The sequence below is a fragment of the Leishmania infantum genome, chromosome 35, assembly GCF_000002875.2.
Source record: "Leishmania infantum JPCM5 genome chromosome 35".
Taxonomy (NCBI): Eukaryota; Euglenozoa; class Kinetoplastea; order Trypanosomatida; family Trypanosomatidae; genus Leishmania; species Leishmania infantum.
The window spans coordinates 761,012-786,018 of record NC_009419.2 but is presented as its reverse complement, the minus strand read 5'-3'; the positions used below and the strand labels follow the sequence as shown (position 1 = coordinate 786,018).

Here is a 25,007-nt window from a genome sequence, read left to right as displayed (position 1 = left end):
GTAGCGAGGTACATAACAGCGCTTAAAGCAAAAGGATAGAGCAAGAGCGGAGCGCACAGACACGACGTAGCACAGCACCTCTAGACGGAGACCCATGGCGCAAATGAAAAAACGCTCTTCGCGAGAGCACAATCAGCACAGAAGCAGCGCACTGTGTGTATGTATGTGTGTGTGTGTGTGGAAAGGGGGAAGGGGGAGGACGCAGTGTCGAAAAAAAAAACCCATGGCAGCGCTGCCGTGCGGTATGCAAGCTTTTCTGGGCAGCGCAGTGGGTAGCAAGAAAGGAAGAAGGGGGCTGCATGTGCGGAAGCAGCCAAACAAAAAAAGGGACAGCGAGAACCAGGAGCGGCAATACCGACACACACAGCACACAACAGAGAAAAACAGAGAGACAGGCACATCATGTTAATAAGAAGACGGATGAAGTGGGTGACCACACTCGGAACACGTCACGTGCTGCGGCGAGGAGAGAGTGTCGGGATGCGAAGCAGAGGCAACGTATAACGCCCGTGCTTCTATGCGCACACATACGCGTGAGCACGAAACGAAAGCCCCTCACTTGACCTCGTTCGCCCCACCCCTCCCTCCCTCCCTCCCCTCCCTCGACTGCCCTCAAGAGCGACATGGCTTTCTTGTCACCATGTCACCACCCCTGTGCGAAGCCACGGGCCGAACACGGCGCCTGTACCTCTGCCGGTAGAGTGGTCCTGGGAAATTCCAGCAGACCCGACGTCCACCACCATGCCCCTCCCCGCCACATCGACGCGGCGGTTCAGCAAGCAGTTTGCGAGTTCGGCCGTCGCGTAGCTAGCGAGAGTCGTCGCGGGGCGCGTGCTGGCGAGCACCAGTGCCTGAACAAGTTTGTTCTCAGGGGTGCGTACAAGTGCAGTGGTTGCCGCAGCCGCAGAGCCCTCCGAGTCGTGGCGGGTCGGCGCAGCAACGCCGTCGTGATGCTCACCCTCAACACCGCCGCATCCGCGGCGGTCTCTAGCGGGCGCGTACGAGGGTGCAGTGACGTTGGCATCAGCATTGCCGTAGATCTCGAGCCGCCGCCGGTACATCCGGTAGACCGCTTGCTTCTCCGACTCAGTCACAGCCTCTGCGCCGGCAAAGGGTGGTGCACTGAACGATGGGGAAGACGTGCTCGAAGCTACGACTTTGGCAGGTGTCGGGGAACCTGGCGGGGCACACACCGCCAAGTAAAGCGACCCGAGCAAGGGTAAGGTGTAGTATCGCAGATCCACCTGATCGCCTTTCACCAACGAAACCCCCAGTTGACTGCCCTCTCGAATGTAACCATGCCCTAGGAGGGTTTGCAACACGGCGCGCAGCTCCGCGTGTGGGAGCTCCTGGAGGAGCAGCTCAAACTTGTGTGCACGCACGGCGGTTCGCTCACGCAACTCTCGACGCCACTTCGGCTCGGCAACGCGCAGCGGGAGGCTGTTCTTGCGGCTGGAGCACAGCTCCAAGAGCGACGTGAGGAGACGCACCGCCGCCTGCACCGTGCCGTCCACTTCCGATAGTGCATCCTCACGCCAGCGCCACGACGCGGCACCGCTCGAGTTGGCCGCTGCACGATCGAGGAGAGCCTGCTCCTCCACCAGCTTCGCCGCCTTACACTCCCTCTTGCCCTTCGGCGGTGCCACGCCGCCGGAGGAGAGCGCTGCGCCAGTCTTCAGAGCCCTCCGCGTGGAGGCGACGCCATTTTCAGTGACGGCGTCGGTGGCCGCCGGAGCGGCCAAGCGAGGGATGGGCTCTTCACAGAGAGAATCAACGACCTGGCGCACAGCACCGACGAGCTGCTTCATGTGACCTTCTCGATACGTGTCTTTGGCAGCCACCATGACGGTTTTTAAGGGCTGATCGGCCGGAACCAACGACGCCGCCAGCGCGTAGATGCTGCTCTGGGACAGCAGCAGTGACAGATTGTGAAGATAATGCACATAGCTGTCCCTGCTGCGCACTTGCGCGCTGGAGGTCAGGAGGTATTGCAGCATGCGTGCGTACAAGACAGCGTTCGCTGCAACGGTCGGCACAAACGATAGGGACTGTGGTGAGCCACTCCAAGGCCGCCGTGGCCGCGACTGCATGTGCTTAAGGTGCTCCACTAGATTCATAGCTAGCTTCTCACCTAGGCGGCCCTCCTCCAATAGCTGAGGTGGGAGAGAGGAGAGGAGCTCCGCCTGTGTGGACGCCAGGACAGGAATGGTGGCACCGCGCGGCGCTTTTGATGTATCGCGGCATGCGCCAGCCAAGAGTCGCGCCGCACTGTGTGCCTCCTTCGACGCGATGAGACAGTGCAGATGCCACGAAACGCGCTTCTCGCGAAGGTCAGCGGACATGAGGCCGCTGGACCACACCACCACAGCTGGCGAGGCGGACACGGCGTCGAGCGAGAAGGGGGGCAGCGACGGCGGCTGAGAACCGGGTTGGGTAAGCTGCGTCCAGAGCGACAGCCACCAGGTCTCCCGAGTGTGGCCTGCAGCGAAGGAACCGCCGTCGCCCTTGCTACGCTCGGCAGTCAACGAGTGAGACGCGCAGAACGCGGCCAGGGCCACGCCAGCGGCGTCGAGAGAAACGCAACTGACCTCAGCCGCGAGGCGCAGCGCTGTCTTGGACGACGGCGCCAGTGCCACCCCACAGAGGAGCGTGAGCCACTTGAGCAAAGGCAGACAAGGCGATGACGCCGAGCGGCACGCGTCTTGGGTGGGAAGCCGGGCAGCAATGCAGCGCAGGATGCCCGCGGCCGTGACACGCAGCGGCGACGCCGCCGCCCAGACGTCTCTAACTTCCTTGGCTGCCTCACCGGCGCCTGTCGCCTTCCCCGTGTCCACCGGTGCACGGCTGTGTGCAATCGGCATCGCCGCCGTCCCAGTAGCAGCAAAGCGTGCCGACACCCAGGGCGGCCAATCCGACGGACTCAGCGCCACCGCCACACAAGCGCATGCCGCTGCCGCGAATGAATCGGCCTCCCCCTCGATGTTGGAGAGCAGGCGCTCCAGCTCACTGCATGGCGCACCGACTGCCGTCTGCTGCTCACGTACAAGCGCGCAAAAGATGCGGTACGCGTCCCGCGTGCCGAGCGCGTCGCGCAGCGCCTCCTGTGTAGGCGTCGCCGGCTTTGTGCGCGTCGCCAGAACGTTCGCGGACGGCGCCGCCAGCACGACGGCGAGGGAGGTGGTTGAGTGGATGATGTCCACCTCCGCTAAAGCAGGTGACTGCGCCAGTGACTCATGTGCGGCCGTTGCAGCCGCTGAGTCGAGACAGAGTGCCTGCGCACGCTGGAGTGAGGACGGAGGAGAGGGATGAAACCCTCCCGTGAGGAAGCGAGGGCGCCGAATGCACAGCACAGCCTGCCAGTGCCCTTTCCTCCCGAGCATGGCTTGCTTTAGTCACCAGAGCGGAGGAATGTTTTAAGAAGCGCAGGTGATTCGCAGGTACGATGCTGCGTGGGGAGAGGCGTAGTCACGTCCTACGCGCGATGCCCTGCTCCGAAACCCTTCCCCTTGTTGAGAAAGACGCCCGCACCACAGTCCACCGCGACGGCAACGAGTGCGCCTGTGCGTACGTGGTCAACTCTGTGTGTGTGTGTGTGTGTGTGTGTGTGTGTGTGTGTGTGCAGTGCAGAGAGGTTTACAGGTACTCTTTGAGGTCGTTGCCAATCCTCAGGCGAACCCTAGAAGAGAGGAAAAAGTGGAAGAGCACGTCCAGCAGTGTGAAAGCCGGCAAGAGAGCAGAAGTAGGCAAGGGGTATGGGGGTGTTGGGGTACAGAGAGGGCAGCGCCGCTAGAAAACGGTGCTGCATCCAGGAATGTGTAAACTGCTTTTCGCGCTGCTTTGCCTTTCCCAGTGAAGCGTGCAAGAACGCAACCCTCCCTACTCACCTCGCTGTCTGTCTCGCAGGCCATAGACGGAGAAGACCATCTGCAGTCTGAATAATAAACGCCTGGCGCCTGATGACCATGAAGACGACGCCAAAAGGAGCGAGATTCCCTCGCAGTACGTCGCCGCGCAGCGCATGCAGTCACCCGCCAATCGAATCCAGCCCGACTCTCTCGCGCGGCCCTCGACGATTGTATGCCTGCGTAGCTGTGTGCCCAATAGATTTCCTTTTCCTGCATTGATGTTAGACAACTCACCCGTCGGTGTGTGTGTGTGTGAGAGGTTACACGCGCTTTATCAACTCGCTCACTGAGCAACTGTGTGGGGAACTCATCGGTGCGCACGTATTTCGGTGAGGGGCACACATACAGGCCTACACAGGCACGCTTATTCGAGAAACAAGAAAAAAAGCTGTTGTCGTCATTCGCATGAACGAGGCGTCTTGCACTTAGCGAGATTCACACACAGCAAATGGGCCCTCCTCAGCGTGTGTGGCACCCGGTTAACACCATGCACCTCCACAAGAGTGGTGGACCACAGGGGAGTTCGCTGCCGGGAGGAGACACCCTAACCAGTGACCGAGAAGTGGAGTGAAAGGGACTAAAGCAGGGGAGCGGCAAGGCACAGCTTCGCCGTTGCTCTCTCTCTCGTCCTTCCACCTTGCTACAGCGCGTTCAGCATCACCATGAAGATCTGCGGTGCCAGAGAGGCCCGACGTGCCTGCTCTACAACCGTCTTGGCCCTCAGCAAATCTTTGGATACCGTGCGCTCGAACAGCACGTACGCCACCCAGTCCTCGGCGTTGGCCCGCTGCACCTCCGCTGTCGACGCCTTGAAGCACACGCTCGACGTGGTCCCTGCCTGCTGTGCGAGCTTCTTGGCCGATGTACCGTCGTACAGAAGCGGGAGAAAAGACTCGGGGTGCTTGGAGACGTCGTACAGCTGCAGCAGCGCCTCATACGCCTCTCGCGCCGCCTGCACAGCATCGCGGGCGACCTTGTCGGGCGGAGACACGTTGCCTGCCCGAGCAGATAGAGGTGTCGCAGGTGCGCAGGCAGAGCGAAAAAGTGCAACGCCCTCCAAAAATGGAAGCACGCAATGCGTCTGCGCGAAACGGGGTAGCGGCTGGCACCGCTGCGCCAGCGTCAGCAGCCCTTGCACGTCGACGATCCAAGCCTCTGCGAGGTCGCTCTCGGCGCGCTGCAGTGTCTCGGCAACGGTGTCACGGGTGCACACTCGACGTCCCAGCCAGGAGAACAGCCGGCACCGCAGCAGCGAGGTTACTCCCTCCAGCCGCGCCCACTCCTCTTCGCGGCTGAGCGCGCTGTGCGGCACCCCACTCAAAAAGAGCAGCCCAGCTGCGGCGAAGCTCGAAAGCCGCGTGCTGGAAGACGACGCCTCCGCATACTTGCACCCCGCCGCTACGCCGCTACCGCTGGTCTCACCGTCGCCATCGTCGTCGCTGTCACTGTCGCTGCGGCCACTGCGCGAGACCGCCGCGTGAGCCGAGGGAGCCTTCTCCCTCATCTGTGTCGGGCCCTCCAACTTCTCCAAGGCGCTAAAAACGCGCCAAAGAGAGAGCGGGAGCCGCGCTGGTGCAGTTGTACCCGCGACTTGGACAAACTGCAGTGCGCTGGATCGATTCAGCAGCACGTCTTGCGTCTTGGCCCACGCATCTTCACTCGCAGCGTCGCTGCTGCCACTCTTCGGCACCTTCTTACTGCCGCTGCTCTTCTCCGCAGAAGCGGGCATGTCCACAGAAGGCAGGAGGCCGTGCTGGTGTAGTAGCTTCATCACCGCCAGGCGACGGCGCGTTCGCGAAGCAGCCAGTGCGTCGCCCGAGTCACCCCCCTCTTCCTGCTGTCCACGCAGCAGCGCCTCCTCCTCCTTCCACCACACGATGAAGCGCTCCACGTCCTCCGTGGTCATCGCGGTGGCGGTCTTGAGCGGCGTGTACGGCGGCGCGCTGGCAGAGCCCCCGAAACCGCCACTGGCGCCTTGCACCAGCGCATCCCTGTCCTCCGACTGCAAGAATTGCTCCAGCTGCACTATCGACCACGTCATAAGCGCCGTAGCACCGGCGGTGCCGACGGGGGCCTCGTGTCTAGCGCGCGACTTGGCAGGCGGATGCATGTCAGCCGCCGAAGCCACCTCTCTCAGCAGCCTCTCCGTGCGCTCCCGCGGCTCTGTGACGCAGTCTTGTAGGGTTGCCTTGTCGAGCTGTGGCTGCCCCAGGAGCCACTGGGCCGCCGCCACGATATCCAGTGTTGTGTTTGTCTGCCGCGCGGCTTTCCTCTTGCTTTTATTGGTTGTCGTCGTCGACGCTGCGGAGCCGGCAGCAGCAGTTGGCGGGGTTCGCAGCAGATGCGTGCACACCCGCGACACCCCCTCAGCCGACAAGGCGGCGACGCGACGCAGGGCCTCTGCAAAGGCGCGCCGCACAGCCGGAAAGCGTTTTGTCGAGTCTGTGTCAGCTGCCACGATGCCGGGCAACTCCGACAGCGCCGACGTCGGCGTGAACGAAAACGCCATCAGTGAAACGACTGCCTTGACAGCAGCACGACGGCGGTCCTCCCGTGACGGGGCCAGGAGTGAGGCGCCGACAGTCGGCTGCTGCTGCTGCTGCTGCCCCTGCTGGTCTCGCCGCTTCGAGGACAAGACGCCTCCGCTGCCGCCGCTGGCGAGGTAGGTGGTGGTGTCTACTATGGCCGTCGTGTACCGGTTCATGATCAGATCCTCCAGGGCGAGATAGTGCGCAAAGACAGTGTCAATGCTGTGTCGGTGACGCCACTGCGTGCGCACACGGAGCCGCTGCTGGTCGGATGCAATGGTGAGGGAGGACGAGGCCGACGCGCCGCGAGCGCCACAGACGCGCGCCGCCTCCACTGTCACGTCAGCGGACCCGCTGCAGGCCTCGGCCATCTTGCGAGCCGCCGTCGTCACCGCAAGCTCCACAACCTCGCGCGCGAAGGCGTAGGCGCCAGCGACCGCCAGCAGCTGCTCCAGCAGCACCGCCCCACTGGCAGGGCTGCGAAATGCCTCCTCCACAACTGTCTTGGCTAAAGCAAGGTCGAGCAGCACGTGAGCCATGTCCTCGTTTTCGGCCCGCAGCTTCGGCGCTATCGCTGACGTGGCCTCCTCCTCTTCAGCTGCCGCCACGGCATCGTCGGCGCGGTTCTCTTCGTCCCCGTCCTCAGCCGCCTTCGCCGCGCGCTTGCGCGCCTTACGCACCTCCTCGCGGTGCTCGGCCAGCAGCCCTTCGAGGAGACGCTGCACAAACTTTAGCTCCACACGCAACGCGCAGGCCCACACCACGGGTTCTGACGACATGGTCAGCAGCGCCTGCTGGATGATTGCGCGGGCGTTGTCTATGTTGCGCTGCGAGAACCCCTGCCATTCCGCCGCCTCTACCCAGATGTCACTGCGCCGGGGGTGCATCACCATGAGCTCACCGTAGAGGTTGCTGAGGCTGCCATTGCGCTGGAACTGCTTCATAAACAGCACGCACTCCTGCCGCAGTGCCTCGTGCTCTGCTTTGCTGCGCAGGTGCTTGAGGCCGATCTTGTAGATGCCCTCGATGCGGTCAACGATGTCCCAGCGGTGCTGCAGGTTGAGCTTCGTGTAGATGCAGTACTCCCGGAGGCGCTTCTCGAGCCCCAGCTCGTACTTGATGGCCCCGCGCACATCGAGGAGGAGGAGAGGCTTGGCAACGAGACGGAACTCCCAGTGCTGACGCTGCCGTGACACCTCGACCGTCTCTTCGCGCGTGAGGAAGCCGCTCGTGTAATACTCATCGAGGGCGGGCACCAGCTTCTCCAGTCTGGTCTCGATGGCTCGTGCTCGGGCCATGGCGACTGTTAGCTAAAGAAGTTGTGGAAATGATGCGAACCAGCAGACGGGTCTCTGGTGACAAAAGAGCTGCGGCCAGCGGCCAGGCGCTGTGCAGCTGCCCGCGTGTCGACTGCTTCGCTTCGTCCGTTTCGGGTGCAGTGGCAAGCAAGCGAGTGAGGGCGTAGCGCAAGCTCGATGTGCAAGAGCACTGAAGCCGAAAAAAAAAACGCACGCGCACCCACAAAAGCACGTCCCGCGGTATCACAATGCCGCTTACGTGTGTGGTCGATAACGACGAGCTCGTGCCTGTGTACGAGCGGATACACTCTTCACTGTCACTACGCCACCAGTGCCGGAAAGGGGTGTATTGTATGTGCGCGCGCGTGTGTATGTTTGTACGCGCGCACAACGCGTGCGGGGGATGCGCACCCGTTTTGCGATTGTCGAAGCATCAGAGAGAGGGAAATCAGAGAACGTGATTGAGCATATATATTTAAGGCGGAAAGGAGAACGAGGTTGTGCGTGCGTGCAGCCAGTCCGCTGCTGCACTTCATGAGGCTGCCACCGATGGTGACGGCGAACGGCACGGAAGGTGCCTAGAGCAAACTGCACAGGCCCTTCTCCCCACCTCAACAAAAAAGCTGGGAGGATAGGGGATGCCGCCATAAGCACTTGGGCGAGAGGTGCTGGCAGCAGCGCGTTACGCTACCCGTCAGTCGGCCACCCACCCATCCCCCTAAACCCCCTCATCTCGGCAGTCCTAGTCGGCCAGAAAGCTATCCAATTCCCTCTGCTCCCACTCTGCTGTTTTCGTTTCCGTTTCTCGTCCACACGAACGTCAGAGCCGCAGCATTCCTCTCCTCTCCTCCCTTGCGCCCCACCTTGCTCAGACACGGACACGCGCAGAAGGGCAGAGAGACAGAGAGGGAGAGGAGTAGGAGGGCAGAACGAAGAGGGAAAGGGTGAGCGCAGGCACCAGAAGTGAATGGGAAACCCGTAGAAGGCGAAGAGAAAAATAAAAACTGTAAGGACGTCGAGCATACCGCGTGCAGCAGCGACACACAGATATGCGCATGCATTCCCATTCGCCTATACGAATTGGAGGCCATCACTCCCCGAGAACGCACCGAGTTCGGCGTACAGGGTTCGGCAGCGCCAGCCCTCAGTGCCGCTCCCAGAAGCCGCCGAGATCCTCGTCGCCGAAGGGAACGGCGCGCTGCCCATGACGGCGGCGCAGCTCCTTCTGATACTTGGCCTCCGCCTCGCGTCGCTCTCGCTTCTTGCGATCTATGACGGACTCATTTGGCGGCGGCGGCGACAGCGGCGGAGACGACGCAGGCGATGCGCGGTCCTCCGGCTGCTCACGCGCCGCCTGCTGAGCTGCTTGCGCGTAGCTGTAGGCGTCGCCACCACCTTTGTGGGCTGAAGCGTACTCTGGGCTGAAGTTGGCAGCCCCGGCGTCGGCGCTGCCGCCGTAGTGGCCGCAGCTCTTCAGCGGATCGAAGCCCCACTCCGTGCGGTTCATCACGGTCTCCTTCATCTTCTCCATCGCCCGCTGCGCACGGATGTTCTCAAGCGACTTGCGCATCATGTTGAGGCTCTCAGCGTCCTTGCTGTCGACGGTTTCGTTGAACAGAGAGCGCATCTCGGAGCTCACGTTGTAGTCCCACACATCCTTGTTCTTGAACTCCTCCACGTTCGCGTACACGCCGGTCGGGCTGTAGTCCTTCCGCTCGCCTTGCATTACAGGCTTGCCGGTCGTCGTGGTTGACATGAAGGAGTCGATGTCACCTGGGCGGTCGCCGTTCGTCTTGGCGGTGTTCATGTCGTAGCCCAGCGCGCTCTCCTGTGTTTCTTGGTTGAAGGCGCCGCTACGGCCAAAGACGGCGCTGTTCATGTAATCCTCCTCCGTCACCCACCTCTCCTCCATATGCCAGAGCGAAACAGGGACAGGGATGTGGCGGGCCGTGCGGCTCTCGTCCAGCTCCCAGTGCTTGTACTCCTTCGTCACGCCCCCCTCGGCGCGGCGCCGCTGCTCAAAGCGGGTCTCCTCCTGGCTCTGACGCGCGACGGGGTTCTTCATTTGCTTCTCCACCTCCAGCAGGAACTCGAAGATGTCGGACGAGTAGGTGCACATGGCCGTCCCTGCGAGCTCTTTACAGTCGCTCTCTTCGTGCACCGTCGCCGTCAGCATGCCCACACATTTGCCGTTGCGCATCACGACAGAGCCGCACATGCCCATCTGGATGCGGCCACGATCTGGGTTGTCCTCAAGCGCCGTTGTGTCCAGAAAGAAGTGCTCGCGCGTGACGGTGTGCACGCGAGCGCGGACGCCGGTAGGGATCATGAGAGGCTCTGGCCCCTTTTCCTCGTCAAACAGCGACTCATGCGCCGACATGCCGTACACCCAGACGTGATCGCCGACCTTCAGCGTTTCGTTGATCTCAAGCCGCGGACGTAAAATGTACCCTTCGTTCTGCATCCACATCATCTTCATCTCGCCACTGCGCTTCAGATTTTGCTCCGGATGCAGGACGCACAGGTCCAGCCGCGGGTTCGAATGCACGAAGACGTGTTGATTTGACGTGAAATGCTTGTACACGGCATTGCCCTGCATCGAGACGAGCCGAATCTGCGTCATGGTGTCCGCCAGAGTAATGTGCGAGACAAATCGGGTTGGCCCCTGCGGGGGGTAGTAGTTGGGGTAGTCCCACGGCGTGATCACGTGCGCGCAGGTGATGACGTGCGTCCAGTGCCCGCTGTACTGCGCGAAGTTCGGGCCGGCCGTCTGGCCGAGCCAGTCGACTTGGAAGCACGTCGCGTCCATCAGCCGCCGCCATCGGTCCGTCTCCTTGTGCCGCCACTTAAACCGGGTTTGCACCGCCATCGAGTACGGCTGGAACCTCGCCAGCACGACAGAGCTGCGGCGCAGCATGGCCGCTTTGATGGGCTCTGTTCTCGCTGCTCTCTCTGCTGAGCCTGTCCATCAAAGGTCGAGTGTGCGCGCGGAAGCGGGTATGCTTTCAAGCGTGTTGTCCCGGTCCACGGTACACCGGATGGGAGAGAAAAAAAGAGGCGGTGCAGAGTGTGCGTGAGAGTGAGCGATACCGAGAAAGGGTGGCGAGCCATCCGCAGTCCGTGGACTGCAGGTGACCACGTACACAGCGGAGCTAAGAGGCGTGGCCTCTACTGTAGGCGGATATGGGAAGCGAAAAGGAAAGAATGAATCCTGGAGACTGTGCCCCCCCCCCCTCCATCACTCCCTCCCTTCCTTCCTTCCCCACACCGCCACCCGCCTCGCCCTGCCGCAACTTTCCAGTCTAACAGAGATCACCTGCTGCGTAACTTCGTCACATAAACTTGGTGTCTTCAAAGAGAGAGAGGGGGGCACCGCAAGCCCGACAACACGGAAACCTCGAATGGATGCTGCACTTGATCATTTTGGCCCTCTTCACACACTCTTGGTGCCTCAACGTCCTGTCCCTCAGCCTGTGCAGCGAGTCACACGCAAGAAAGAGAGACGAGCGGAGAAGGCCGAAGACCCTTTCGCTGAAGCACCGCATTCCTGATCGACCGTTTGCCGTGGGAGAGGAAGACCGACAGTGCGTGAAGGGCGTAAAGAGGGAGAGAGTGAGGCTCAAGAACGTAAGATAGGAGGCCAAGTATTGAGACCACCCCGTGAAGGAAGTAGCGAGACGAGCACAAAAAAAAAGTAGCGGGGAGGAGGGAACTATCAACTGATACAGCTGGAAACGGAAACGCAACGCACTCGTCACTTGGCTCATGACCGGCGCAGGAGCACCACCGCACGCGGGCAGAGACTCTTCACGTCGCCGAAGCGCGTCACCCCTTCGCGCCACACCAGCGGTGCAGGCGGGAAGCCCGTGACGAAGCGCACCGTCGACGCATCCGTCGCGTCCGCCACCTCATCCAATGTCAGCACGAAAAACGCGAGCTGGTCCACAAGATCACTGCGCAGGAAGCGGCGGTCATAGTGCTTGCCGGACGGGCAACGCACACTAATCTGCACCGTCTCGCTAGTGGCCACGTCGGTGGAGGGCTCATCATGCAACTTACTTTTTGCTGCCTGCTTCGCAGACTCGCGTTGCCGCTGGCGCTCCTCCTCGAGTGCGCGTTGCCGCGCTTCTTCCGCGGCCTGTCGCGCCTTATACTCTGCCTTGAGTCGCTCGGCAGCAGCGAGCTCCTCGGCGGCCCGGCGCGCTGCAGCCTCCCGCTCCGCAGCCGCACGACGCTCCTCTTCATCCTTGCGCAGCAGCTCCTCGAGGATGGCTCGATCTGCAGCTTCCATTGCAGAGTCGGCCTCGGCTTCAGCGATGCGTGCCCGCTCGCGCGCCTCGCGCTCGGCAGCGAGGACGACGCCCTCGGCTAGCTGCCCATCCCAGTCGTCGGTGCACAAGCGCCACTCGCGACGGAAGGTTTCGCGGCTGTGGTAACCTTGCAGACGCAGCACTACTGTGTTGCCCACCAGGGCTGCTACAAACGGAAACGCATGGGCGCCCAGCTCCTCCGCCAGCAGCGCGCCCTCCGTATCTGCCACGCTCACGCCAAACAGAACGCTGCTCTCGTGCAGCAGGGCAATGATCTCGTCCGTGGCCAACACCTCGCGCAGATACGCCTCCGTGTTTTCATGTCGAGGGCTGTGCAGGTACAGGACAAGGTAGCGAGAGTCCTGCTGAGCGTGCCGCTTTGCCTCCTCCAGCGTACCCTGGAAAAAGGGGACCTTGAGTTTGTACGTCGTCTCCACCTCGTGCACGAGCATTGTGGCTGATACGCGTGCGAGGAATGGGGTATCCGCCAAGGTGTTGGTCAGTGCGCTTGCCCTGAAGAATGGCAAACACACACACACACGCACGCACAGGGGGGGGGGGGGGGTGGAAGGAGGAGAATGCAAAGGATATCAGCAGAGGGCAAACAGTGAGCCAGAAGCGGCGGCACAGACACACATGCACGCGCGCACAAAACGGCGTGGGTAAGTACGCCGATGCATACGTGTCGCGCACGAAGTACGCGTGAAGCAAAGCTTCCGCAGCAACAGAGGAGGGTGGGGGAGGGGCAAAACGAGCAGCGAGAAAGAGAAATGCCGCCCCTTGTTATGATACACAACGGATTGATTACGGTGGACGTGCGTCGGCCCCTCACAGCAGGAAACAAGATGGCAATCGATGGATTACGGCAAACCTTGGAGCGGGCTCTTCCCGTGTCTGATGCTCCTCTGTGGAGACAAATGGAGTGGCGCAAAGAAACAGGCACGCACTATCGAGCCTCGTATGTGTTATGCCTGTGTGTGTGTGTGTGTGAGCCGCGTCTTCCCGTGATGAAAGCGTATGCGACCGGTGAATTCGAAACAGGCAAATTGTGCAACGCAAATTCTTTTTTTTTTTTGGCTTCTCTTTCTGTGTAGGTGAGCGCACGTGTGTTGGTTTCACCATTCTGTGAGGCACAAAGTAGCACCCCGTGAATGGTTGAGGGAGAGGTAGGAGAAGGGGAAAGGGATGAGGAGGCGTAGAGGAATGATGGCAAGGACGAGAGAGGAGATGTGGGAAGAGCAGCACCGAAACGTAAGGTGGCGCAGCAGATGAGGAAAGCCGAGACGAAAAGCGGTAACGGTCAACGGCAATGCCAGCGCGTGTGCCGGTAGGACCAGACACACAAGCCGTGGGTGCGTGATGGCCTCGATGATTCTTCTTGATTATTCGTATTTGGGAGGGAGGCGATCGGGCTGGTCGCTTGCCTCTTACTCGTCCTTACACGTTCCGCGGTGCAACCCGAACGCACAAACGAAGGCGCTGTGTAGATGCTGTTGCGTGGAAGTGCGTGCACATACACCGCCGCAAAGCACAACCGTGCGAAGGGAAAGTGTGTCGCAGAGCTCTAAATATAGGCTTTGAACGAGGATCGGGCAAAGGAGGTCAGACATGATCACGCTCACACGAAACAGCACGACGTCGCAGGGCCGAAGGCGAGGTAGAATTGTGTGCGTGTGCGTGTGTGTGCGGGGGTCATACAGACGCAGGTGAATAGGACTGGGAGTCTCTCCCCCTTCCCCCCCCCCTTTTTTTGCTTATGCCTTTGTGCAGGCCACACACGTGCGGGCGCAGTCGTGAAGTCCTGCCACCCTAGCGCAATCTCCCCTATACAGAGTTTGCAGAAAGCGAAGCACCACGCAAATGTAGCGCGCGTGCTTTTTTTTCCGACAGGGGGGGAGCGTGGCCCGTTGAGTTTCCAAACTGCTCGAGGAGGCAGCGCCGAACATGGCCGGCGACACAAGCAACGACAAGGACCTCAATCGCTACACGGCAAAACTCTTCCGCACATGGAGCATACGACTCATGCTCGGGCGCGGGTTCGTCTCCGTCTACGGGAGCAGAAGGGCAGCAGATCGCGGCGGCTCAAATGCAAGGCCGAGTTGGCAAAGGCTGTCCACGCGATTGCCGCAACGCGGCCTGGGCGGTGGCAAGCCTCCCTCAGCATTTTTGGTCGTCCCTTCAGCGCTGGCTGAAGGATGGGCGGCTTCAAGCCCCGCTATGGAGGAAGGGCTACTCTTTGGATTCTAGGCCGGTACTGCGCCGTGTCCCGCTATACACCCTACACGCACGACAATCTTATGGGCCTGGCAGCGATCCGCTATGCAGTGGACGACGGGCAGCGCACACACACGCACACATACACACACGGATAGACCCAATCGAAATGCAGAGCGCATAAGCCCCCATAGGTGAGCACAAACTATGGGAGAACGACGTCTGGCCCTGGCGATAAGATGTTTAACGGATAAATGGAACCCGAAGGCGTAGCGAGGGCACGGTCACGTTCGCTCTCCCAACATGTGAAGGAATACTGAAGAGCGCATATGGCTAGCAGGAGCGCCAGCAATATACATCACCTTGTGTGCGTCCCCTCACCTCCTCTCCATAGCCGAGCGCGCCTCGATAAGAAGACAAAACGGCTATGACTGTTTGCATGTGTACTTGTATACATGCGCTGTACTCGTTTATGGGTATGGGGCCACCGGCACCCGCGCATCCGTTGAGGTCGTCCCCTTTCCGCCTTTTTTTCCTCCTGTCCTTGTTCCGCTTGATCTTTGGTCTTCGTTTCGGATGCGGTGTCGCTCGAATTGCCCGCCCCGCAGTTGCACTACGACGGAGCGCGCAGCCACACCACACACTATTCCTCGTCACGCGCTCCCTTTGATGGCCCACAAAAAAGGGGGCGGAGGTGAGGTGAGGAAGGGCAAAAAGCGCCTGCTTGGGTGCGGCCAAGCAGAAGTGCCGGCACTCTCCAACACAACTCACACAGGCAACCGTTATTGTCCCCTCTTGTTTGCCGTCGCGTGTGTCTACTTTTCGCCCCCCCCCCTGCGCTCGCAGGGGTTTGCGCGCGACCCGCACCCACTTTCCTTTTGGGGGCCCTATACCAAAGTCACGGCCGCACGCTCGTTGCCCTCCATCAAGCCCGCGAGCCGTCGATCTCCCCCGTGGCATCCTTCACGATCCACTCAATGGCTTCCTCTGGAGTGTCGACAAAATGGATCGCGTTGGCCTGGTGGGAAGAGAGCTGGAGAGATTCAATGATGCCCTGGCAGCACTTCTCCCACGGGTCACGGAACGCGACGATCACCGGCATTGGAAGGTCGCTGGGGTGGATGGTCTTCTGCACCCAAATGGTCACCAACTCCTGCAGCGTGCCTGTCGTCCCAGGCAGAACGATAAAGTAGCGGGAGTGGGTAGTGAGCTGCTCGATGCGGTGCAGCATCGAAGTCGAGTCCAACAACTTGGTCAGGTACTTGTTCCCCTCCGTGAGGCGATCAGGGAACACCTCCGACACGACGATGCCGACAACCTCGGCTGACGCGGCAGCAGAGCCTGCCGCTGCCGCATCCCTCACCTCGCGCGCGCCTTTGCTGACGGCCTCCATAGAACCGCCGTAGCCGCCCGTGATGACAGTAAAGCCGTTCTGAGCGGCAAGACGGCCGACATCCTCAGCCTGCTGCCACCGCGGCATGCCAACCTCCGTGCGCGACCACCCAAAGACGGCGACTGCGCGCTTCTCCGTGCGCTGGTAGTCCGGAATGGAAGATGGCATGGTTTGTTACCTTTTCGGCTGATTCGAAGACTGCACTGGAGAATAGAAGTCTGCAAAAGCCAACGTTTATCAACGCCCACACGCGCTTTCCCCGGCGAGGAGAGGTGGATGTCAAGGAGGGGAAGGGGGAAGGGGGAAGGGGAGTGCGTGTAAAAGAGAGAAGGCAAAAACAGCGGTGGTGGCAGTGCCGCTGAAGACGGGGAGAGCGGGTGGAGGGGGGAGGGGGGCGAAGCAGAACGAAAAGCACCCAAGACAGCGTGAAAGAAAAGGAGCGAGCGAGCGAGCGAGCGAGACGCGTACGACGCGCAACAGAGATACGTGCAACACACCGGATGAAGGAGGTGGAGGTGGTGATGATCAGGCGATTAGCGCAGCAGGCGTGAGCTGGAACCAGAAACAGAGAGGGAGAACACAATCACACCAACGCAGGAGAAGGGCGCAGGAAGCGTGCGTAGTGATCCGTTGATGCGTGTATGCCGGAGCAGCTGGTGCGTTCGTAGACCGTCAAGGAGGAACGCAAGAAGACAGAAAAGATGGGGAGATGAGAGCAGAAAATCCGAAGAAGAGAGAAGAGGCAAGAGCCGCGCGTGGGTGGGGGGTGCGGAGGGGTGCGGCAAGAGCAACAGAAAAACAAAAAGCGATTAGACAGCTTGGATGAGAACGGCAATGGGTGCGTGTTTACGTGTGTCAGCGTGTGTCTGTGTCTGTGTCTGTGTGTGTGTCTGTGTGTGTGTGTGTGCGTGCGTGCCTGCCGTACATGTGCACACACGCGCCGATATGTTTGCGTGGCAGTGCGCCGACGGAGGGAAAGTGCGAAAACAAAGAGGCGGCAGAAGGAGGCAAACAGAAGAAAAAGGGGAGAGAAAAGGCGTGTGTGCGAGTAGAGAGGAGCGTCGCAGAGAAAACACAGCCAGCAGGCATGCAGCACTCGGTTTCAAGAGCAGGCACACATGCCATGGAGGTGGCGTAGCGCTTCGATTGTGTCGTGCTTGTGTCCGAGTGGATGCTACTCCGCGAGAGACAGGAAAGCGAGAGGCAGCTGCGCGGGATAGTCGCAAGCGACGATCAGAGTCTTTTTCTTTTGCTTGTATGTGTGCTTATGTGTGCATGTGTGAAGAGACGGATTTAGTGTGCGCGTTGCGTTAAGGTAACCTCGTGTCATGCCCTGCAGTACGATTATGTTTTGAAGGATGGGTAAAAGAGAATGCAAAAGAGGGCCGGCTCGTGTCGTTCGCGCAACACGCGCTCACACAGCTCCTCCGCCTCCTTCGCTGTCGCTGCTCCGCTGAGTCACCGTAGTTCTTGCTGTCAGGACGCACTCTGACTACACGCACGCACTAGCATGGTGTCATGGTCTCTCTCTCGCTTTCTCTGGGCCTATCTTCTTTGCTCAGTCCCGTGAAGAGCAACGGCGAATGTGCCACCGGTCGCATAGTCGAGCGGAGAGAGATGCCAGACCATAATACACGCCACTTGCACCGTGAAGCGGCAACACACAAACAAAAGGGTAGCGGGGCTGACTCCTCGTGTCGCGCCCCTTTTGCGTGCTCTTCCACGGCGCGCCTCTCACGCCTTCGGCGCTCCTATGTCCAACGTGCTCATAATCTGCTTCGCCACGGCGTCGGGGGGCGTGTCGATGACGGGGCCGAAGGCATCATGGCGCATCTCCGACTTTTTGTCTTCGATCCTGATTTCGTCCTTGCCCGCCTCATCTTTCATGGCACGTAGGAAGGCGTGGTAGTCGAACTGGCCTGGTCGCTTGTTGAATGTCTCCACCCACGCCTCGTACAGTTGGGGGAAGGTGTAGTACTTGAGCAGCATCTGGGTAATGAAGATGCAGTCGAGGCGGTTGAAGACCTCGTCCTTGATTTCGCAGCGCACCAGTACCAGCTGCTTACTACGGGCCAGTTCGGTGAAGAACTGAATGGTCATGTGGATCTGCGCATCGTCCTGCTTTTTTTGCCACTCCGCGAGTGGTGTGACGCCAACGAGGTCGTCCTTAAAGTTGGTGACAGCGTTGAACAGCCCTTTGTCGCGAAACACCGGAACCACAAAATACGGCGATGCCTTCAGACGCGGCTCAAGGGCGTAGTACGCCTCGGAGGAGATGGTGCGTCCCCAATACTGGAGGAACTGCATGTGGTGATTGTTCCAAATAGTCGCCACCTGCCGTGGGCTGGACATCTCGAAAAGACTCTGCTTGCAGACTTCATCGAGCGACTTGCGGCCAGGCCGCTTGAAGTAGCCGCGGGGCACGCGAGACGCACGCAGCATATCCTCTCGCTGCTCTGCAAGGTGTGCCGTGGTGCGGAGTGGGAAAAGAGGGGAGGAAGAAACAGAGTCGATGGGGCCGTGCAGCACCAGGTTCCTGTGCAGTTGCTGAGAAGAGAGACGAGGGGAGGCTTGTGGAAATGAACGAGGTAGGCGAGGTGTAGAGAGGCGGAGAGTGGCGTTCCAGGTATCGTGCAGCAGTCCAGGACGCCTCGTATGTGTGCGAGCGGAGAGGGGAGGCGGGGGTGGCGCGCAGAGATCGAAGGAAAGGAGGTGGGAGGGGGCAATTCACGCCCAGCCGACGTGCAGGCTCAGAGTGTTCCATCGCCCCGCCTCACGGCTCTCTCTATCGCGGGCAAGAGATGCAACGACGCTGCCAAGCCTCATTTTTGCTGTTTCCTGTGTCGGCTGTCTTCAGTGCGGTATTTGTGGCTTGGGACAAACAAAGCTCAAGGGCGGGGTAGGCGGCAGCGCCCCTCCGCCGTGCGCTGAGAATCTAGATGCCTGGCAAGAGGGAAAACAAGGGGGGGGGCACGAAGCGACACAAAACAAAAAGAGCAGCAGACACGGCACGCATACACACCCCGATAGAGAGAGAGAGGTACACCCACAGCGGCAGTGCGGAGGTGTCTGTCCCTTGCACGGCGACACAAGTCGTCGCCGATGACCAGCGGCCAGCAGTGCGACTTCTTTCGGCTCTTTCTCTTTCGTCGCCGGTGCCTCTCAGTGAAACACGGCTCGCCGAGGTGCGGTGGCGCTGTCAAGGGGGTGCACCTTTGGTGTTTGATGCATCCGGCTGCTCGCCGTCGCAGTGCGGTAAAGACGCTCATGGCTTGCGCTCGAGCATCTCGAGGAGGCCACAGAGCCGCACGGACTTGCGTGGGCGCTACTATCACCCCACAAGCTGCGCCCTCGTCGCGGCAGCGAGAGTGTGGAGGACGCCCGCGAGCCGTGCGACCCACTACCACTGCTGCCCCGGCGCTGGGGCTTTCGTACCCTCTCTGGTCGTCCACCGGTGCGACCGTGCGGTGCCGGTGAGTCGCCATCCCCTTCTCTCGTGCTGCTGCTACCATCGCCTCTGCGGCTGCGTGATCGGCGCCGAGGAAAAGCTGCTGCGGTGGAGGCAGCTGGATCCGATGGTGGCGGTGGTGTGTCGAACCGCGTAGAGCGGCGCCGGTTCGTGGACGATGAGGAAGGCGCGCGCTGCCCATGAATGCCACGCAAGGCGGCCGGCGGAGGCGCCGGAGACGTTAGCGTCTGCCCACGTCGCGTCGCTGATGCACGGGATGCGGCGCTGCCTGCCGATCGCTGCCTGCCGTACGGCGGTCGTGACGACACTCCGGCGTAGCCGTCGTCTGATTCGCGAGACAGCGACCGCAGATACGGGTTCTCGCTGCGGCGCTGGTCACTAGCAGACCGGTAAGCACTGCCTCCGCCACCGGTGGCAGCGCTAGCGGGTTGCGAAAAACGACGCTGGCTGCGCCCGCGATCTAAAGTGCGCCGGGCCGTCCGCTGGCTTTCTAGTGCTTCCTGCAGCTGCACTCGCAACTCTTTGTTCCTAGCTCTCAGCTTCTCTGCATCCGCAGCGAGTTGCACCTGCTGCTGGAAGTCTTTGCACAGCCGCTGCACCTCGTGCATCTTGTGCCGGCTCAACTGCACCAGCGCCTCGTTCTCCCGCCTCAGCTTCGCGTTTTCGGACTCGAGCAGGGCAAGACGGGATCGCGCGCGGAGCAGATCGTGACGAAGTGTGTCCGCCTCTGATGCAGCTGTGGGAAGGGAGAAACTCACTACAAACGGCTCTAAAGTCGCCTCAGCTAGGTTGGCTGGAGAAGCGCTTGCCGTACCCGTGCGTGCACGCAAGACGCCGCCGGCTCCCTCCGCAGACGCCCCCTCTGAACCACCTGTGTGGAGTGGAATAGGAAAGATGGCGCGAGTGAAATCGACGTCGTAGTCTAGTGTCAAGAACCGCTGCTCCAGAACCTCGCTCGCGATGTCCTCGTCCAGCTCAATCACTGTGTCGCCGACAGCGGTGCGAACACGGCCTTTGTCAGTATTGGCCGTGTCTTCATTCCCCGTCATCGTTAAAGAGGCGAGAGCAGCTGAGTCGATGTCTAGCTTGCCGGCGCGTCTGCGACTCTGTGGTCCAGCCTCGGCGCCGCGCGCGATCCGGGACGGAGTTGCATGCCGCTGTACGTCCCGCTGAATGCGCTCCTTCATCTCCGTAACGGTCTCTACGAAAAAGTGTACGCACGGAGAGCGGCCAATAAGAGCGTCGTAAAGCATCTGCACAAATTTTGCGAAGGATTTGCGGACTCCAGCGGACGTTGTCAGTGCAAGCACATCCGTCTCCGTGAGCGAAGCAACAAGCCGCAGCGGGTGGTGCGCGGAGGAGGACGTGAGAGGCTCAGTAGCTGCGGCAACGAGCGTCTTGACACAGCCGCTGTCGTCGGCGGCCGACGCGTCACCTTTGATGGGCCTTGACGCGTTCCCGGTGACGGTAAGGTGGAGCAGCTGCTGCTCCGCATCCGAAGCAAACCGTACCACGTAGCGGCCACATGGAGAGTACACGGTGCACTCAGACATGATTTACGATCGGGTTTGTTGTCTTCACAAGCGTAACGGGGTGTGTGCTGGGAAGCTGGAAGAGGGAAGCCGTGCTCATTCAGGTAAAGAGAGGAAGATCAGTGGCCTTCGACTCACTCGTAGGAGCGGCGTCAGCCTTCTCTCGCAGATCAGTGGATCAGGAAAAGGTCGGGGGAAGACGAAGATGCGGCACAACAAGTGCGGCACAACAGCAAGAGCGCGTGAAAGGTGTGCAGAAGAAGAGCTGCAGGGGTAGTGAATGGCGGGCTCCCCACTCTCTCCCCCCACTCGCGCGCCAGCGGACGACCCCCGTTCCCCGCATAGCGCAGCATGAGGGGCATCGCCCGGGCACGTGCAATCGGCCGAAGATACCGGAGCCGCATACATTCAAGGAGTGTGGTGCGTGGAAGATGCACTTCTTTGCTTTGTTTTCCGTTTGTTGATTCTCTGCTGTGACGCTGCGGTGCGCGTTGCCATCGCCGTCGCTCGTGCGCTGCAGCTGCGCGCAACGTGGGCAGACACGAACGACTCCCCTCTAGACGCAAAACGAAATGGAGAAGACGGAGGGCAAAGCACGCGCCTCACGGAAGGCAACATGCACACCTGGTGTGCACGTGCCGAAAAGAGGGCGACAGAAAATGTGCGCCACAGCATACTGCGCTGGTTTTCTTCTCTGCTAGGCCGGCGCCAGCGTCACCGTGCTCTCACACCAGCACGCGGCCCTCCTTGCTGCACTTGCGGTACACGACCACCGTCTCCGGCGCCACAGCGTCATTCACGATTCGCTCGAGCGCCTCCGCCACAAAGTTGTTCGAGTCGTTCTCCTTAATGAGTGGCGCCGCCGTCGGCTGCTGCCACCGCGTCAGGACGCCAACGGGAATCGCCACCGCCGATCCCACGGGGTGCATGCTGCGGTCGAGAAGATAGAGTCGCGCCGCCTGCCCCTGAGGGGACGCGGCCTCCACGACATGCCCTAACGCGGCGTCCCGCGCGATGTCGAGGAATGGAGGCGGGTAGAAGAGCGGGTGCCCAAAGTGGTGACGCTCCTGCTCAAAGTACTCCGCCCACGCTTCGGCGCGCAGCTGATGGTAGAGTCGAAGCACCTCCAGGGCGACCGACGGATGGCAGGCAGCAATATCAGGAAAATTCGCCACACTCGCGTGTGGTGCGCAGCCGTGCATGTCTCCCTCAGGTACTGAGGGGCTAGCTGTCGCGGTCGGTGGAGGAGGAGAAGGGCAGAAGGATGATGCCGCAGTGCTCTCCTCTGCACCCTCCACCTTCATCGGCGCAGCAGAAGGACTCTTGACCGGCGAATAGGAAGGAAGTGGCGCTTGCTCCTCTGCGGCTGCGTCGCCGAGCGCGCCAGCTTCGTGTTTGTGGTCACGCAGTACGCCGGCGGCCACCAGCGACTCCCGTGTGCGTGCCCACTCTCGCGCGAAGGCGTGTTCGACTGTGCGCGAAAGGGTTGCGTTGAACTGTGGGTTGCGCAGCACCTCCATCCCCATGGCGCAGTCGGGGTGACAGTAGTAGTTATACTCCTTGTCGATCTTTGCCGCAGCGGAGCGGAGCGCTTGCGGCGACGGCAGTAGGCTCGTGTGCGAAGAGTCGCGACTGAGCGGTGGGGAGACTGACAAGCCCGATGCCGCGGCAAGAACAGCGGCATGTGTAGGCGAGACCGCAGTGCCCTCGCCATTGCGCGGCTCCCGCCCGGTGTACTGTGTCCGCCGGTTCCTCGCAGCGGCCGAAGCGGCGTTGGGCAAGCCGAGAGTACCACCCCCTGCACTTGTTACGGCTGTCGAAGCCACGGCTACCTCATCGTAGAGCCACTCATTTGAGTAGACGTCCCTAGCACAGGTTATGTGCGTGCGAGACCCGCAGGCGTCACACCTGACGGTGGGGACCTCAGCAAGCCACTGCCCACACACGGAGCACAGACAATAGAAGCAGGGCACCGGCGCGCTCTCTGGTATATCGGAGAGCTGTGCATCAACGGAGTGAGCGCCGCCAAGCACGCCTGCTGTGGCAGGCGGGAAAGATACTAGCGTGCTCGCCATCGCAGTGCCCGGCACGCGACCCACTGCGCACGTGCACGGCATCGGGCTCACCTCTTACTCCTCGGGTTTGTGCTCACTTCTGCTCCCTTTCTTCTGCCTCTCGTTTCTGGCCCGCACCTCCGTGTCCGTGAAGCCTGCGTTTGCAGGGGAGGGCAGAGACAAAGAGAGGCATGGGTGCGCGCGGGTATGTGTTGGCACGTGGCCGCAATTGTGACGCGTCATACAGCGGAGGAAGGAAGTGAGGGAGGGAGGTGGAGGACAGCACGTGCAAAACATTCGAAAATAGCGAAGAGCACAGAAGCTGAGAGAATGCGTAGTGAAACTCGATGGGGAGAAATGACTTGGGAGCTCGTGCCAGGCGCCGGAGCGGAAGACGAAGGAAAAGGAGAACAGACGATCTCAAGCCCAGCCAAGGTGCATTAAAGTATATCGCGGGCTGTGAATGGATCGAAGGAGTGGAAGGCGGTCAAGGGAACTGAAGAGTGGCACTGCAACACTCCGGCCTACACCCATTCCTCTCTGCTCCTCCCTCTCTGAGTCGACGAGCAACTCCTACAGCATTTCTTGATCGCTCCTTTTTTTCTATGCTTGTGTGTTCAGAGAGCACGTGTATCAGTGCGGGCGCGGGTGGGTGTACGCCTCGCAGCAGGAAGGCGGCGTTTAGGCTCGTCGAGCAGCAGAGCACCGGAAGCAAGAGGTCCTGCACAGACGTCATCGCCCATCTCCCTCCTCTGGCCTTTCCGATGAACACTCGCAGCGTACGGAAGAGGGGGAGAGCGCGGCGTAGGAGAGACAAAGCCGTCGACAAAAGGAGGGGGTGCAACGCGGCCCATGGAGAAAAAGAAGACGGTCGATGCGTTGCACTACACATACGTCGTCGTTTCCAGCTTCGTCAGCAGCGACTGCAGCTGCTGCGACTGGCTCGTGAGGAAGTCTCTGGCAGGGCCAAGGAGCGCAGATTCATAAAACAGAGGCTCCGCTCCCACCTCACGCGCTGCTGCAGCAGCGCCTGCCGAAGTAGTCATGCTAGCAGCCACGATGTGACACCACAAAAAGAAGAGCACGAGCCAGACGTGGCGGCTCGCTTGCAGACGAGACCGCCCCCCCTCGTTCACCGCAGACGCGTCATCAGCTTCGATCGGGTGCATCTCAGCCAAGATGCGTGACGGCGAGGTGGATGGCTCAGCAGCTCGTGAGGACGGGAAAAACAGCGCGTGCACGCATTCAACCTGAGAAGAGGGCATGGCGGCGGAAGCGACGGCCGCAGCCGCAGCCTCCGCGTGATCGTACAAGCACTTGGACTTGTCTATATACGCGAAGGGGGTGTTCACCAAGTCCGTGCGGTCAAGCTCGTAGGCCTGCTGAAGCACCGCTGCGTATACGCGCTGGAAGGCACCCTCTCTCCCCTGTTCCCAAAACCACCGGATGGCCGGCACTGCCAGGGAGGCCGACCCGTCCGGGGCCGCGCTGCGTGCCTTGTCCTGAGTAGCAACCACCTGCCTCGCCTGAAAGCGAGCTGCCCACTGTTGCACTGCCCCAAGCCACTCTCCCTCTTCGGTCCCTCGGCGCTGCTCACGCACGCGCACCTCCTCAGTCAAGTAACGGATGTACGCCTCGTTGCCGGTTCCGCTGGCGTCGCCCTCGCACCCCTTTGCGTCGGGGGCGTCACTTACTGATTCAGGTGTAGATTGCAACGGATTCGGTGTTGTTTCTTGCTGTTGCTGCAGATGCGCATGCTCCCGTGCCCGCCTGTATACGGTTCGGAGGAGCGTGTAGTCCTCCGTGCGCAGCACGCACAGCCGCGCGACAGCATCGACGAGGTCAGCCGCTTGTGCGTCAAGCATCTGTGTGCGTGCGTGTTGCCTTCGATTGATGCGTTCGTGTCACCTGCGGGTGCGCAGCGTATAGGTTCCATGTAACGCACGGCGGGTATGCGGTGAGCCTTGTCCGCTTCCCTGAGCACGGGCAAGCTACGCGACGGGCTGCGTTGTTAGGGAATGGGCAGCGAGTGACGGAGGAGCGTGTCGCACACAAAGGCGTGCGAGGACCGCACGCGGAGGGAGGAAGGAGGGAAAGGAGCGAGACAAACGCGCAAAGATGGGAAAACGATCAATGAATAAGAGGAGATTGTGCTGGTTGCTGCGACAGTGCACCTGCGGCCGCGCCGCTAATGGAGAGGAACTCTCCTCCAGCCTACCGCGACAGCTGCCGCTGTGCGCAACTGGAAAAGAGCATAGACACCCGCAGCCATGCGTGTCGCACAGGGTAGGGGGTGCATCACCT

General features: G+C 61.0%; 9 protein-coding genes across 9 annotated transcripts; all 9 read right to left on the bottom strand.

Moving 5' to 3' along the window:
• Nucleotides 1-635: 635 nt before the first annotated feature.
• LINJ_35_1990 (conserved hypothetical protein) lies at nucleotides 636-3,380 on the bottom strand (the record flags this gene model as incomplete). Its single annotated transcript, XM_001468980.2, has 1 exon — nucleotides 636-3,380. The coding sequence occupies one exon, from the start codon at nucleotides 3,378-3,380 to the stop codon at nucleotides 636-638; it is 2,745 nt and encodes a 914-aa protein (XP_001469017.2).
• A 1,165-nt stretch (nucleotides 3,381-4,545) lies between these two features.
• LINJ_35_1980 (conserved hypothetical protein) lies at nucleotides 4,546-7,731 on the bottom strand (the record flags this gene model as incomplete). Its single annotated transcript, XM_001468979.2, has 1 exon — nucleotides 4,546-7,731. The coding sequence occupies one exon, from the start codon at nucleotides 7,729-7,731 to the stop codon at nucleotides 4,546-4,548; it is 3,186 nt and encodes a 1,061-aa protein (XP_001469016.2).
• Nucleotides 7,732-8,875: 1,144 nt separating this feature from the next.
• LINJ_35_1970 (conserved hypothetical protein) lies at nucleotides 8,876-10,648 on the bottom strand (the record flags this gene model as incomplete). Its single annotated transcript, XM_001468978.1, has 1 exon — nucleotides 8,876-10,648. One exon carries the CDS (start codon nucleotides 10,646-10,648, stop codon nucleotides 8,876-8,878), a length of 1,773 nt encoding a protein of 590 aa, XP_001469015.1.
• Nucleotides 10,649-11,494: 846 nt separating this feature from the next.
• Nucleotides 11,495-12,493, bottom strand: LINJ_35_1960 (conserved hypothetical protein; the record flags this gene model as incomplete). The annotated part of the gene is made up of 1 exon (XM_001468977.1): nucleotides 11,495-12,493. The coding sequence occupies one exon, from the start codon at nucleotides 12,491-12,493 to the stop codon at nucleotides 11,495-11,497; it is 999 nt and encodes a 332-aa protein (XP_001469014.1).
• A 2,687-nt stretch (nucleotides 12,494-15,180) lies between these two features.
• On the bottom strand, nucleotides 15,181-15,816 carry LINJ_35_1950 (ribosomal protein L32-like protein; the record flags this gene model as incomplete). The annotated part of the gene is made up of 1 exon (XM_001468976.1): nucleotides 15,181-15,816. One exon carries the CDS (start codon nucleotides 15,814-15,816, stop codon nucleotides 15,181-15,183), a length of 636 nt encoding a protein of 211 aa, XP_001469013.1.
• Nucleotides 15,817-17,382: 1,566 nt separating this feature from the next.
• On the bottom strand, nucleotides 17,383-18,090 carry LINJ_35_1940 (conserved hypothetical protein; the record flags this gene model as incomplete). Its single annotated transcript, XM_001468975.1, has 1 exon — nucleotides 17,383-18,090. One exon carries the CDS (start codon nucleotides 18,088-18,090, stop codon nucleotides 17,383-17,385), a length of 708 nt encoding a protein of 235 aa, XP_001469012.1.
• Nucleotides 18,091-18,810: 720 nt separating this feature from the next.
• Nucleotides 18,811-20,670, bottom strand: LINJ_35_1930 (conserved hypothetical protein; the record flags this gene model as incomplete). Its single annotated transcript, XM_001468974.1, has 1 exon — nucleotides 18,811-20,670. The coding sequence occupies one exon, from the start codon at nucleotides 20,668-20,670 to the stop codon at nucleotides 18,811-18,813; it is 1,860 nt and encodes a 619-aa protein (XP_001469011.1).
• A 704-nt stretch (nucleotides 20,671-21,374) lies between these two features.
• On the bottom strand, nucleotides 21,375-22,724 carry LINJ_35_1920 (hypothetical protein, unknown function; the record flags this gene model as incomplete). The annotated part of the gene is made up of 1 exon (XM_001468973.1): nucleotides 21,375-22,724. One exon carries the CDS (start codon nucleotides 22,722-22,724, stop codon nucleotides 21,375-21,377), a length of 1,350 nt encoding a protein of 449 aa, XP_001469010.1.
• Nucleotides 22,725-23,587: 863 nt separating this feature from the next.
• Nucleotides 23,588-24,568, bottom strand: LINJ_35_1910 (hypothetical protein, unknown function; the record flags this gene model as incomplete). The annotated part of the gene is made up of 1 exon (XM_001468972.1): nucleotides 23,588-24,568. One exon carries the CDS (start codon nucleotides 24,566-24,568, stop codon nucleotides 23,588-23,590), a length of 981 nt encoding a protein of 326 aa, XP_001469009.1.
• Between the last annotated feature and the right edge of the window lie 439 nt (nucleotides 24,569-25,007).